Source organism: Neovison vison, chromosome 5 (genome assembly GCF_020171115.1).
Source record: "Neovison vison isolate M4711 chromosome 5, ASM_NN_V1, whole genome shotgun sequence".
In the NCBI taxonomy this organism is placed as follows: Eukaryota; Metazoa; Chordata; class Mammalia; order Carnivora; family Mustelidae; genus Neogale; species Neogale vison.
Window position 1 is genome coordinate 4378284 of NC_058095.1, and position 12174 is coordinate 4390457.

At 48.5% G+C, this 12174-nt stretch overlaps 1 protein-coding gene across 2 annotated transcripts in view; it reads right to left on the reverse strand.

The window, feature by feature from the left end:
• Nucleotides 1-12174, reverse strand: part of SEC14L1 (SEC14 like lipid binding 1) — a 55048-nt gene that overhangs the window by 19333 nt on the left and 23541 nt on the right. For both annotated transcript variants that reach the window (XM_044247346.1, XM_044247345.1), the window contains exons 4-5: nucleotides 552-701; nucleotides 306-437 (exon numbers count right to left, since the gene is read on the reverse strand). In XM_044247346.1, the coding sequence (XP_044103281.1) occupies nucleotides 306-437; nucleotides 552-701 (282 nt within the window). The remainder of the gene's footprint in view (nucleotides 1-305; nucleotides 438-551; nucleotides 702-12174) is intronic.

The following is a 12174-nucleotide window of genomic DNA, read 5'->3' on the forward strand; positions in this document are numbered from 1 at the left end:
AACTAGCTCGGGCCCTTCCACATATACTTCTAGAGTGTCAGAGTGGCGCCCGAGAGGAAGGGACACATTAAGGTAACATTTAAAGACAAATCAAGGCATCACCAGTCTCCCTTAACTGCTACGATAACGTAGTCCATTCTGCAGTAAACCACACCCGCCACCTTGCTGATCCCAGCAATGAAAAATGAGGGACCACAGCTGCTGAGACGAGGCAGCCGATGGCGGTGACAAGTGGGGGCCGAGCAGCCCTCCACCCAGAGTGCGGCGGCCGCACGCACGTCTATCCCCGAAGGCCAGTTACTCACGGTGTAGCAGCAGTGCTCATTGATGATGACCCGATTAGAAAAGGTTTCGTTGTGGGCCTCAATGTGCAAAGTACGTTCCCGAGAATTCAGTGAGTTTTTCTGGACAAAATAAACATAATCAACTCCTGCAATCTTTAGAAAACAAAATGAAGAGAAAAAGGGCTTATTAATAACACCAAATGCAACACGGGCTTTGAATATAAGTTCCTCTAGTTTAGGGATGGCCTAAGGTGTCCCCACAGGTACCTTTTTAAGCAGCCTCGGTGCGTCTATGTCCAGCTTACAGCGCCGTTCTATAACGTGAATAGCCCCATCTTCACTCTTGAACTCACTCACAGTGTCACTGTCCACAAACATCGGGATCAAAGGACATGTAGGAAACCTCCTTTCATAGGCCTGTAAAAGAATTTTTTAAAAAAGAAATTGAACAGAGACGCAACACTGATATTCTCCCTGGGGAAAAAAGCATCTCTTAATACATGTCAACATGTTACATCAGAGCCATCTTCCTTTGTACATTATAAACTTCTGTTCAAAAAGAAAAAGACATTCTATGTTCATGGATTGGGAGACTCAACACAGTAAAGATGTCAACACTCCCCATATGGATATAGAGGTTTAACATTCCTACAAAATTCCGGAAAGGCTTATTATTTTTTAAGCTACAGACAAGATTATTTTAAAACTGATAAGGAAAAGCAGAAAAACTGAAATAGCTATAACGATAGAAGACTGTACTGGGAGGAGTCACTTTACATGATACGGTATTAGCGCCAACTACACAGCTACAGTGATCCAGGCTCTTGGTACTGGCAGAGGGATAGACACAGAGATCAATGGACAGAGCAGAGAGCTGTAAACTAACACACACTTATGCCCAACTGATTTTTGACAAAGGTGCAAAAGCAATTCAATGGAAGAAGTATAGCCTTTTTTCCCAACAAATATTACTGGAAAAATTGCACACCGATAGGAAAGAAAAAAAAATGGACCTCGGGACTAAAAATGGACCTAAGCCACATGCCTTACATAAAAATTAACTCAAAATGGATCAAGGACTTAACCATTGTTGTAACCTTCTTGAAATGACACCACTATAGGGGCACCTGGGGAGCTCAGTCAGTTGAGTGTCCGGCTCTTAGTTTCAGTTCAGCTCCTGATCTCAGGGTCATGGGACTGAGCCCCATGTTGGGTTCCACACTTAGCACTGAGTCTGCTTGAGATTCTCTCTCTCTCCCCCTCTGCCTCTCCTCCCATAAAATAAATTAAATAAACTCTTAAAAGAAAAAAAGAAAGAAATGGCGCCACTGTAGAAGTGGAGAACAGATGAGCGGCTGCTGTGGGGTAAGGGCAGGGGTGGGTGGGTGTGACCAGAACCGGATAACAAAGCAAGCTGCTTGGAAACTGCTCTGGATCTTCCCCGCATCAACATCAAGCCCTGGTTCCCACGATGTACCAGAGTTTCCTAAAATGCTACCGGTGGGGGAAAATGGTTAAAGAGCACACAGCATCTCTCCGTCTTATTCCTTATGAATAATGTATTATCAATATACCGTGAATCTTCAATTATCACAAAATAAAAAACTTAATTAAGAAAAGAAAGTTTTACTTGTTATATAATTCACCCAAGCTTTCAGAACATGCACTCAGGCACCTGAGTTTGCCGTGTGTGTGTGTGTGTGTGTGTGTGTGTGTGTGTGTGTTCATCTGTGAAGATATCTTCGCTGAAGACCTTGCTACATTCACACTAAAACCTAAGCCACCCAGCGTCTCACAGGGGTGTGTGAGCAGGAAACCACTGGACTCGGGATGACAAGGGCGGGGCTGTAAGAAGGAGCAGAAAAAAGAAGACCAGGGTGGGGGCATCACTCCTCCAGCAGGTGGCCTAAAAATGTGGGGGAGGAGAGGCTGACTTCCCACCTCAATCCCAACCAAGCACAGACTTAAGAACTGTACGGTGTTAAAAAAATGAATGAAAATCTGAAGGCAACGCAGACTGCTCTGATCCTCCCTTGGACTAGGCGCGAGTGGTCTGGGGCATCAGCAAACTAACCAGAGCGCTGTTTCTGCAGAAGTTTCCTGATGCGCCCCATGAAGAGGCCTGATGTGTGAACAGAAGTAATACTCCAATCACACCTTTGCTGAAACCCCGTAAAGCACCAGAGCCACCCACTAACCCCCCTCCAGCTGGTTTTCACTAGTCCTGCTGCAGGTGACCCACAAGCCCTGTACACCTCTCCTCCCCCTCCGTAACACCGCAGGGTTACAGAAATCCGAAACCTTTGGGCTGTGCTGCTGCCATCTCTGTAGTTACCAGATCCACGCTAGCAAATGTGGGAGGGAGGAGAAATGGAAGCAGACCGTTCAGGAAAGGGAGTCAGGGTAACATAAAAGCATGTCCTAAGAATAAGCAAGTGCATAAAAGGCTTCAGGAGAAAGAGAATACCCTCAAGCTTTGGAGAGCTCGTGGTCTGGGAAGGCTGCACAGAAGAGGAAGCGCTGACACTGGTCTGTTTATAATCAGCGAGGAGGGGAGAGATTTCCAGGAAAGAGAACCCAGGAGCGCACCTCAAGGGAAATGTCGGGATGCAAAGAGGCACCTAAAGCTGGGGTGGAGGGGACGGTGGGCTGCAGTGACACTGTGACAAGGCAGGTCTCTACTGGGACTGACCACATGGCCAGGCCCTGGGGGTGCAGTGCTGGTCGCCCTGGAGCTGACCGCCTCTGCACGGGATAGAGAAGGAAGGAACTGGACCATGTGATGAGAGTCGCCTTCTCAGAAAATTAATGACAGTCTTGCGTAGGGCAGTCTGAAAGGGAGGCCAAATTTATGTGGCCACCAGTTGTATTTGGTTTTTTGAATGTTTTTACTTTGAGAGTCAGAAACATTCTTCGTATTTATCTACTTCCCTCCTCCACTCAAATACATTCTGAATCCCATTACTACTATAGTCTTGATAAATCACACAGTATTTGTCTCTTAATGCGTTTTAAATAAACAACATTTAAGAAGTTTATCCAAGTGCTCAGATAACACCACAGAAAAGTCTCAAGGAGGCCCTAAAATTTGTTAAAGCACTACAGACATGAATTCTAGAAAAAAATTTATCATTTGTTCTACAGCCACTGAAAACCATCTAAACCGACTTCCAAACTGTAATGCATCAAACAAACAAACAAACAAATCTGGCTTTGTACACTGCAACACCCTGACATACTGAAAACCCAAGAACACTAGGGCTTCAAACAAAACAATTCTCTTTAACCCACTGAGCCACCCAGGAGCCCCAAAACAATTCTCTTTAGGTTACATAAAGGAAAAGCAAGCACTCGTCAAGAAACGGCAAAAGCTAGGGTTTCTCCTACCCAAAGTCCTATTAGATCACTTTCCAAATACCCACAACAGCTTTTAAACTCCTGAAAGAGAGTGGCCGGCGCAGGGCATTTCCCACGCAGCCTGGCCCATGATTCAAAACACAGTACAAACGCTGTGTTCCAGGTAAAGCCATCCGGCCGAGGAGATGCCTGTGCACAGACGCTCACCGCACCTTCGGTGGCAGCCCTGCAAGCACCGGGCCGGACGCACCCGCCTCCCTCCCTCCACGCACTTGTGCTCGCGCTTGTCTGGCCCAGTCACCCTGCCCCAGACCCGGTCACCCTGCTCCAGACCCGTTACTCAGCCACAGAGCAGACACCAAATGCCATTTCTCTTGGCATTGCCTAAAACAACATCACTGTTGGATAAACATTCTTTGACTTATGGAATAAAACCTTACTAAATAAACCAACGAATCCAGCTCTTTGTCTCTGTGCTCACCTAACCTGGACCAATCTTTCAAGAGATATATATAAGATTAAGGAATCCTGCATACCATTGGCACAGAAAACCCTAACTTTCTAGAAGCCTGCAGAAAGCCTTAAGTCTCTGAAATTGCTTACAGAGCCCAGATTCCAGTACCAATTAAAACCTACTAGGCTGCTACAACCTCTGAAAAATAGCAGCGCTCCAATTTAATTACAAACATTAATACATGTTCTAGTTTTAGCCACAGGAAGGGCCTAGAAGCAATGACATCTCAGCAGCCACGAGAAACATGGCGTCTAGATGGCGGTTTCTAAAGACTATCTCTACCACGGAGGAACGCACATACTGTGAAGTGGCCGATGACAGGTCTGGAGGAAGGGAAGGTCAAGGTGAATCTGAAGAACTTATCAGAAATCAAGGATGTGCTCGGTGACCGATGGAGACAGGAGAAAAGGACACAAAACCAACCTGCAGGGGTTCCCCTCCCCCAACCCTGGGATCATTTGAGCACCAGAAAGAGAAAAGACAGTGAAGCTTTATAAGCCTCAGAGTAATACTCAAGAAAAACAGGCAGGGGAGGAAATCATGTGGGAAATTGTCACCTAATAACCACCAGAGCGAACGACACAACTGGAGAATCCCGGCTGTGCAAGCACCAATCCTCGTCACGGGTGCAGACAAGGACCCTCAAGTGGCACTGCTGGGGGTGGCTGTCGGATGGGGCATCACAGTCTCACACGATCGTCCTGCAGTCTCACACGATCATACCAGGTTCGAGGGGACAAAGGGGCCTTTATGCAGAAAGATCTAGCAGACGCCACCTGGACCAAACAGTTCAACTCAGGACCAACAAGCTGACGGGCCAGGCGGGGAGCACACACAGCAGGCGCGGTCCTCACAACGAAATGGTGAGCCTGGAGCTCATCACGAGGAACCAACCAGACGGGGGCAGGCTACAGAACACTGCGCAGAACCACCAGCCTGCACTCTTAAAAATAAATGGAAAAAAAAAATTAAATGTAAAATGCTAATGTTTGAAAGATGAACAAAAAAAAGCGGAGAACGATCTAGAATAAAGACAACTAAAGAGACAAGACCACTGAACACACTGGCTCTTTGACTAGAATAAAAGAGCTGTACAGACGACTTAAGGAAATGTGACCACGAAACAGTATCATTCTGTCGCTGTTAAACCTCTCCGTGTGATGATGGCGACTGTCAGGCAGAAGTTCTCTTCTTAGGCAATACAACAGTGTTACCATATACACAACTGACTTTCAGATGGTTCTGCAAACATATGCCTTGTGTGTGTGCGTCTGTATGTGAGTGTGTGTGTGTAAGAAAGCAAGCAAATGTGCTAACTGATCTAAGTGGAAATGTATGCAGGTATTCACTATACTTGCTCAAGTTTTTTAAAAATGGAAATTTCTCGAAAGAAAAAGTTGGGAAAAATGTTAACAGGAGAAGGCACCTTGGAGGGGGTCATGTGGAAACCAGCAATGCTTCTGTACATAACTGACTGAGGACGACACCGTCACACCTGAGACGTGGACCTGCACAAACCTGAGGTTTGCTCAGGCCCCGGCCCAAGAGCGGCTGGGTGTGCGGCCCACCAGGGACCTGTGCCCAGGGTCTGTACGGGGGCCCCCTGCCCCCTGCCCAGCCCTGCCACCAGAGCTCTGAGGCCCAGAGAGCTCCAGCTTCCGGCTGTTCAAGAGAAGACAGCAGTCGGAATTTCTGTGTGAAGCTTCCCTATTTTTAAAACCTTGTTTGGGCCAATGAGCCCAAACAAGCAGGCCGGCAAGTCTTCTCTCGGCGCTCAGAAGTCTCCCCGGGAGAACCGAGCGAGAACCCAGGCTTCCGCTCGCCCTGGGTTCAGATGACCGCCCCAGGGGAGCCGCAGGGGTCTCCAAAAGTCTTCTCTCGCGACCGGCCGCCGTATCACCAGGTCACTTCCGCGCACTCCGCATTTATCAAACACAAAAATCAAGAAAGGCTGAACAGGATTAACTCTTGCAGAGGGAACTTCTCCAGAGAGAGAGAGAAATGTTCTTCGCTATCTCTCTTTTTTTTTCCGCCGACTCCTCGATCTTCGCTATCTCTTAAAAAGGAAAAGCTGCTTTTGCCAGAGAACTAACTGTTACCATCATTCGCTCAGGCTTTTCGTTTAACACAGCAATTGTCTCACTAACAAAACAAAACCAGGGCCTGGCCCATTCGCCCCTGGAGGATCGCAGCCTTCTGGGTAACTCAGCTCCCTCCCACCTTCCTACACCCACTCTTCCTCTTGCAAAAGGGATTTCTGAGCCTGTGACTCGGGAGCCTGGCAACAGTACTTTCAGTTTTTTTTTTTTTTTTTTTTTAATTTTATTTATTTGAGAGAGAGAGAGACAGTGAGAGAGAGAATGAGCGAGGAGAAGGTCAGACAGCGAAGCAGACTCCCCATGGAGCTGGGAGCCTGATGTGGGACTCGATCCCGGGACTCCAGGATCACGCCCTGAGCCGGAGGCAGTCGTCCAACCAACTGCGCCACCCAGGCGTCCCAGTACTTTCAGTTTTTAACCAACCTTTGGATGCAAGTTGGAGATGTGAGAAGCTTGTGCTGTGCTGAAGAAAACCGTATTTTAGTGAAGACATTTCAACTTGAGAATTAGTGAGCTTAACAGCACATTCTGCCAGGAAAACCCATTTAAAAGAAATTCCATTTAAAGAATGTAGCCTTAAATTGAACTACGTCCGTACACAATCTAGCCAACAAACTAAGCCGGCTGCTGTCCGGGTAACGACTTGGATATTCTACGGCACTGGACACGGCCATCGAACTCACTTAGACACATACCTGGTTCTACCCCGGGAAGAATCCATAAGGGACAAAACCTAAATAAACATGGCTGGAGTGTGTGTCAGAAGTCACTGGGGCTCAAGGAAGCAAATATAAAAGCAAAGTGACCCAGGTCCCTCAGAGCTGGGATTCCATACCTCACAGACTGCGGGAGGGGCGGGGACAGGCAGGGGCCCACCACCGAAGCACCGCGCTACGACCCCAGCAAACACCGCAGCGCAGGACACGGGCACGGGGCTGCTTGAGAGGCAAGACAGGAACACACATCCTGTAGACAGCAGTGGGAGAGAAGACAGGGAGGAGGTGACAAGTGTCCAGGAACTGCACTGCCGCTGCGCTGCCTGAGGGAGCCCGGGGGAAGCGCTCCGGCCGGTGGTGAAAGGCCTTCGTCACGCGCACCTGCAGAGGGGAGCACAGCGCGCACAGCCGGGGGCGGCTTACAGACCTGCTTACAGAAGGGAGCTTTCTCGGAAGCGGGCCGGGCCCAGGCCCAGGACGTGCCTCCGAGAAGCGCCCCAAGCCCGAGGTCTGGTGCTGAAACTCAAAAGCATACCATCAGCTCGGCGAACTGTAGATCCGGAAAGCGGCCGCTGCCGGGAACCGGGGCTGACCCTGTCTCCTCGCACGCCAGAGCTCAGGGGCTGGGCTCCGCTCCCCCCGTGGCTGCTTCTGCTTCGTCCGCACAAGGGGTTCCGCGTTACCGGCTACTTGGAATGCCCGTGTTCATACTTAACAGGGTATTCACAAACGTACATTTTCGAAAGGGTGAGCCCTTTTAAAGAAAAGCTGTGGTCCTGGCTGGCTATGTTATACTTGATTCATCCCAACTCGTTAAGTGACGCTCGGTGTGAGGAGCCCAAGGGCACGAGCAAGCGCACGAGGGCGGCCCAGCGACGGGGGGGGGGGGGGGGGGGCTGCGCTTACACCAAACCCTTGTCCTCAACCACCATTTTCAGTGAGACCCACATGTCCGGCCACGGCAGACTGGGACACCGACCGGGAAGCTCAAACAAGAACACACCATGGCTCTACTAAAGCTAAAAAGAAATCTGTAAAAATCTGGTTGGTCCCAAGCCATCTCCCTCGGAGATCAAACACATTTGAAGTTTAAATTATGGATTTCATCTGAGAAAACCTCAGATCCCATGGTTCTGATCACACCTTCTTTCCAGGGACCATTTAGTGTGGAGAAGGCGTGACTTCAGCCACCAGGGCTGTGAGCTCTAAGAGGAGGGCAGGGAGATGAAAGCCCCAGTAATCAGGCGAAAGCACTTGGATTCTCTCCCAGGGCCTCCCCGTTGGAGTAGGAGTGCGCTGCACTGCGGAAGGCACAGCTACAGCAAGGAACAGACGGCAGGCGCGCCGCTGACACGCCAGGCGCCGACACGCTCCCAAGTGCAAACAGTGGAGACCGTTTCCACCAGAAGCACCTTCTTTTTGCCATGCCTCTCTCCAACACGCGCCCTCACCGCCACCACACCGGGACGGAAACCAGCCATATTACTGTGAAAACACACGTGCCATGCGGCGCTCCGGAGAAGTGTGCAAATACTGGGAGGGCGTGTGTGCGTGTCACTGGTGCCCTCACTCTTGGGCTCCAAGAGTTCTCCGCAGGAAACAGTATTGTGAAAGGACAGAAGAATTTCAGAATTTCTTTTAAAATCCACATATTTTCAGTTAGAAAACAGCACGCGGACCAGGGCATGGAGCCACTGAGCGCGCCGGGCCTCCATCAGGGAGCAGTCACCGCGCAGTGCCCATCCGTGTCCCCTGCCCACAGCCCGCACCGGGCTCCGCTACACCTGCCCTTTCTCTGGCCTTCAGACACCCAGCAGTGACAGCAGCGGCACAGTTCTCCGCGGGCCGGCCAAGAACTGAGGGGTAAAAATTACCCACAATAGGGTGCCTGGGTGGCTCAGTGGGTTAAGCCGCTGCCTTCGGCTCAGGTCATGATCTCAGGGTCCTGGGATCGAGTCCCGCATTGGGCTCTCTGCTCAGCAGGGAGCCTGCTTCCCTTCCTCTCTCTCTGCCTGCCTCTCTGCCTACTTGTGATCTCTGTCAAATAAACAAATAAAATCTTTAAAAAAAAAATTACCCACAATATTAAAAAGACTTCACATGTAGGAAGTTTCATTCCGGGGAAGTCATTAATCTTATTTAACCATGCTAGGATCATTTTAAATAGCATCAAAAAACCACACAATGGTAGGGAATTTTCTGTCCTCTTAAAGTAACTGGGGCCAGGGAGACCCAACTGGAGCTTAACGCCACTCCAAGAGCAGTGCTCTGTGTCACAGACCTGAACAAAAGGTGGGATGGGAGGACCCTCACCCCAGGTGCCTGGCAAAGGAGGAGTAACCCGAATTAGCACTGCAGGAAGTTCTGCCCATTTTAAGATTTTCTACCATAAATTTTCCTAACACTTTGGGTCCTAGAAATAAACGCTAGCACATGATTCCCCCCACCCTCAAAAAAAAATTTAGTGAGGAAAGGACCAAGGAGCAGGAACCCCAGCAAGAGCTGGGCACCCCCAAGTGCCCCTGCCCTGCCCCACAAAGGCCAGTGAGCCCCAGGCTGGATTTTATCCTGCACACACAGCACTAAGGATCCCACTAACCAGCTGTTCCAGGTTCACAGCAGAGAAATGACTAGAAGTCACTACTACACAACAGGCAGCAGAAGGCCCAGGACTTCTCAGCATCTGAACCATTGCTCTAAGAACAAAACAAGCAGGAAGACAAAGAATTATCCTTAGAAGAAAAGTAATCATGTAAATCTATTAAAAACTTAGCACGTTTGGGGCACCTGGCTGGCTCAGTCGGTAGAGCATGTGACTCTTGATCTCAGGGTCATGAGTGCAAGTTCCATGCTCAATGTAGAGCTTACTTAATTTAAAAAAAAAAAAAAATGAGAGGGGCACCTGGGTGGCTTAGTCAGTTAAGCGTCTGCCTTCGGCTCGGGTCATGATCTCAGGGTCCTGGGACCGAGCCCCGGATCGGGCTCCCTGCTCAGTGGGCAGTCTGCTTCTCCCTGTGCCTCTGTCCCTCCCCCAGCTCATGCACACATGTGCGCACGTGCTCTCTCTCTCAGAGAAATAGATAAAATCTTAAAAAAAAAAAATAGCATGTTTACATTTGGCTAAAGCAAAGTCATCAACTCAATAACAGCAGGGTAGTTTCAGGTGCTCCTGCTTAAAGACAAACATCAAACCATTTCTTCTCCCCATGAGGTGCGCAGCCAATCATACAGCGGAAGTCTTGATTTAGTAAGGTCTTCTAGAATCCTCTATCTTACAGTATTCGTAGTGTATTCCTTTTAAGAATTTCCAAGTAATAACGCAATTTCACAGACTGACACGGAGCTCTCGAGCTTTCAAACCCAAACTCCAAGTCCGATCTAGCGGTCCAGCCTGCTTGATTAACTGCGCCTTCTGCTTTCTGGCCTGGATGAGAAAGCTGGGGCCTGCCCGCGTTCAACTGTGTCCGGTTCCGGCAAAGTGCTCAAGACTGACATCTCCCACAATAGCCCGGGGTGATTTCAGTTTGTTTGCTGTCTTAAAGATCATCACTGATGCCATTTCTGACTCTTGGTCCTTAGGCTTGGTCACAGGGAGCTCGACGTCAGAGGTTTTCCCAAACTTCCCTTCACAGCATCCTTAAAATCGCAGTAACTTCTGCACAGTGCCCCAAAGCCAAACAAAATACCATTTATTATAAGGGCCAAACAACTTAAAAAGCATTTGCGTCCTAGTAACTCAGTAACCATCTGAAACAATAACACATTTAAGTTGAGGGAAAACGTGTTTTTGTTTCCTTCCTAAATACCCAAGATTACCTGGGAGCCTGTGTACTTGGGTCCTACGGAGGCTTGGAATCACAGTGGACACTCGTTCTCAGATTTCCTGCTGCTCACTGTTCTCAGGTGGCAACGGCTTTTTAGCACAGCAGCCAGCGAAAACCCGGCTCCACAAAGATCATCACACCATTAAAAGAAATTCAAGGGGCACCTGCATGGCTCAGTGGGTTAAAGCCTCTGCCTTCGGATCAGGTGCCCTGCATCGGGCTCTCTGCTCAGCAGGGAGCCTGCTTCCTCCTCTCTCTCTGCCTGCCTCTCTGCCTACTTGTGATCTCTCTCTGTGTCAAATAAATAAATTTTTAAAAATCTTAAAAAAAAAAAAAATTCAAAGGTGCCCAGGAGCCTCAGTCAGTTGGGCAGCTGCCTTCAGTTCAGAGCGTGATCCCTGGGATCGAGTCCCACGTTGGGCTCCCTGCTCAGCGGGGACTCTGTTTCTCCCTCTCCTTCTTGATCCCCCCTCCAAATGTGCATGTGCTCTCTCTCTCTCTCTCTCTCAAATAAATAAAATCTTAAAAAAGAAAAAAAATGCAGTGTGATCTAATCTTAAAATGTGAGCCACCGTGGGCTGGAAGCTTGCAAAGTGTCCAAGAAATGATGACTATCCCCGTGTTTCCTCCAAAATTAAAAATATCTTACAGCCCTGTGGTGCTCTGGGGGCCTCAGAGCAGTGAGAGAACCATGGCTCCCAGTGCTCTGAACTGTACCCATTCCCTCACAAGTTCTTCTGCCTGTGTAAAGAGGCGGCATTCAAAATCTAAACAAATGAGCTCCATCCGATTCATCATCCTCCACTGTCAAACTTTCTATCAAAAACAAAGGGCCAGTGTTTCTAGTAAGTTTCCAGTGTCTGCATAGAGACCTTTAAAAATCGGAGAGGGGGCAAGAAAGCTTTTCCTGTAAGTGAAGGGCCAGATAACAAATATTTCCAGCTTCACAGGCCAGACAGGCTTCGGCGAGAACACGGCGCCCCCACCAACACGGGAACCAACGAGCACAGCTGTGCACCGATGAGACTTGACTTACAGACACCAAGAAATGAACTTCATACACTTTTCACATGTGAGGAAACGTTATTCTTTGGGATTTTCCCTAACCATTAAAAAATGTAAAAAACTATTTTTCCTAACCATTAAAAAATGTAAAAACTATTTTTTAGCTTTCTATTTTAGAAAACAGGCAGCAGGACACCGTCTGCCCACTCGTGATCAGAGATTGTAACAGGTCCCAGTTAATTATTTTCTCACAAAAATTCAAGTTATTTAAAATGCCAGTCAAAACCGTGAAGGACAAAAAAACTTAAAATAAAACAGGAAGAACTGTAAAACCAATAGATTACCACTTATCATATCTGTATTTATATTCATCTA